This window comes from Penaeus monodon, chromosome 33, assembly GCF_015228065.2.
Source record: "Penaeus monodon isolate SGIC_2016 chromosome 33, NSTDA_Pmon_1, whole genome shotgun sequence".
In the NCBI taxonomy this organism is placed as follows: Eukaryota; Metazoa; Arthropoda; class Malacostraca; order Decapoda; family Penaeidae; genus Penaeus; species Penaeus monodon.
This window is the reverse complement of record NC_051418.1, coordinates 17,170,062-17,170,762: the sequence shown is the minus strand read 5'-3', so window position 1 is coordinate 17,170,762 and position 701 is coordinate 17,170,062. Positions and strand designations below refer to the sequence as shown.

Sequence of the window (701 nt, the reverse complement as noted above, 5' to 3'; positions counted from 1 at the left end):
TCTACTTATATATTAATTAAATTAAAAACCATCCATACAATTTAATAGCTGAAGTCGTTTATAAAACACTAAGCTTCTTTTAAAAAAAATAAAAATTAAAACAAAAACAGACGAAAAGACACAGTGAAAGAAACATCTCATTAAATAAATCTTCTGACCTGCAAAAACTCCTTCAAATTCATCTTGCCTTCCTTCACCGACTCTGACAGCATCACCGCCACTTTCTCAACTCCTTCAGGAACCACCTGGACGTTCTTCGCCCTCTCGCTGATAAATTTTCCTCCTTCTCTCGGCCACAGCATCTTTCCGAGGGAATATAATTACTGCAATGCAACAGGTTTGATAACTCCCTTTAGACCGACGTGCCGGAGGACATGTGCGCGTCGTCGTGTTCATAAAAAAGACGGTCGTTTGCCAAGGTTTGTGGCTCGGTTTCCCTTGTATTTTTTTCTGAAAGATAGGCATATTTTTTATTGTTTTTCAGAGGTATTCCATTAATTTCATTAATAACCACCGTTTTTTTTTATTTAGATTATATAGATTACTATAAGATGTTAGTAACTTTAGTGCATTGAAAGAGAGAACACTGAACATTAACAAAGAAAAAGACACAAGAAACAGGACAAGAGCTGTTTAGACCGAGTTAGGTAAAATGTTATACGTAATGACAATGTTAATGATGAAAATGGTAATAGTGATGT

General features: G+C 35.2%; 1 protein-coding gene across 1 annotated transcript in view; it reads right to left on the bottom strand.

The window, feature by feature from the left end:
- LOC119594110 (queuosine salvage protein-like) overlaps positions 1-405 on the bottom strand; it is a gene marked incomplete in the record, with an annotated part of 4,969 nt that extends 4,564 nt beyond the window's left edge. The window contains 1 exon segment of the mRNA XM_037943168.1: positions 159-405. Within this exon segment, the coding sequence (XP_037799096.1) occupies positions 159-302 (144 nt within the window).
- Between the last annotated feature and the right edge of the window lie 296 nt (positions 406-701).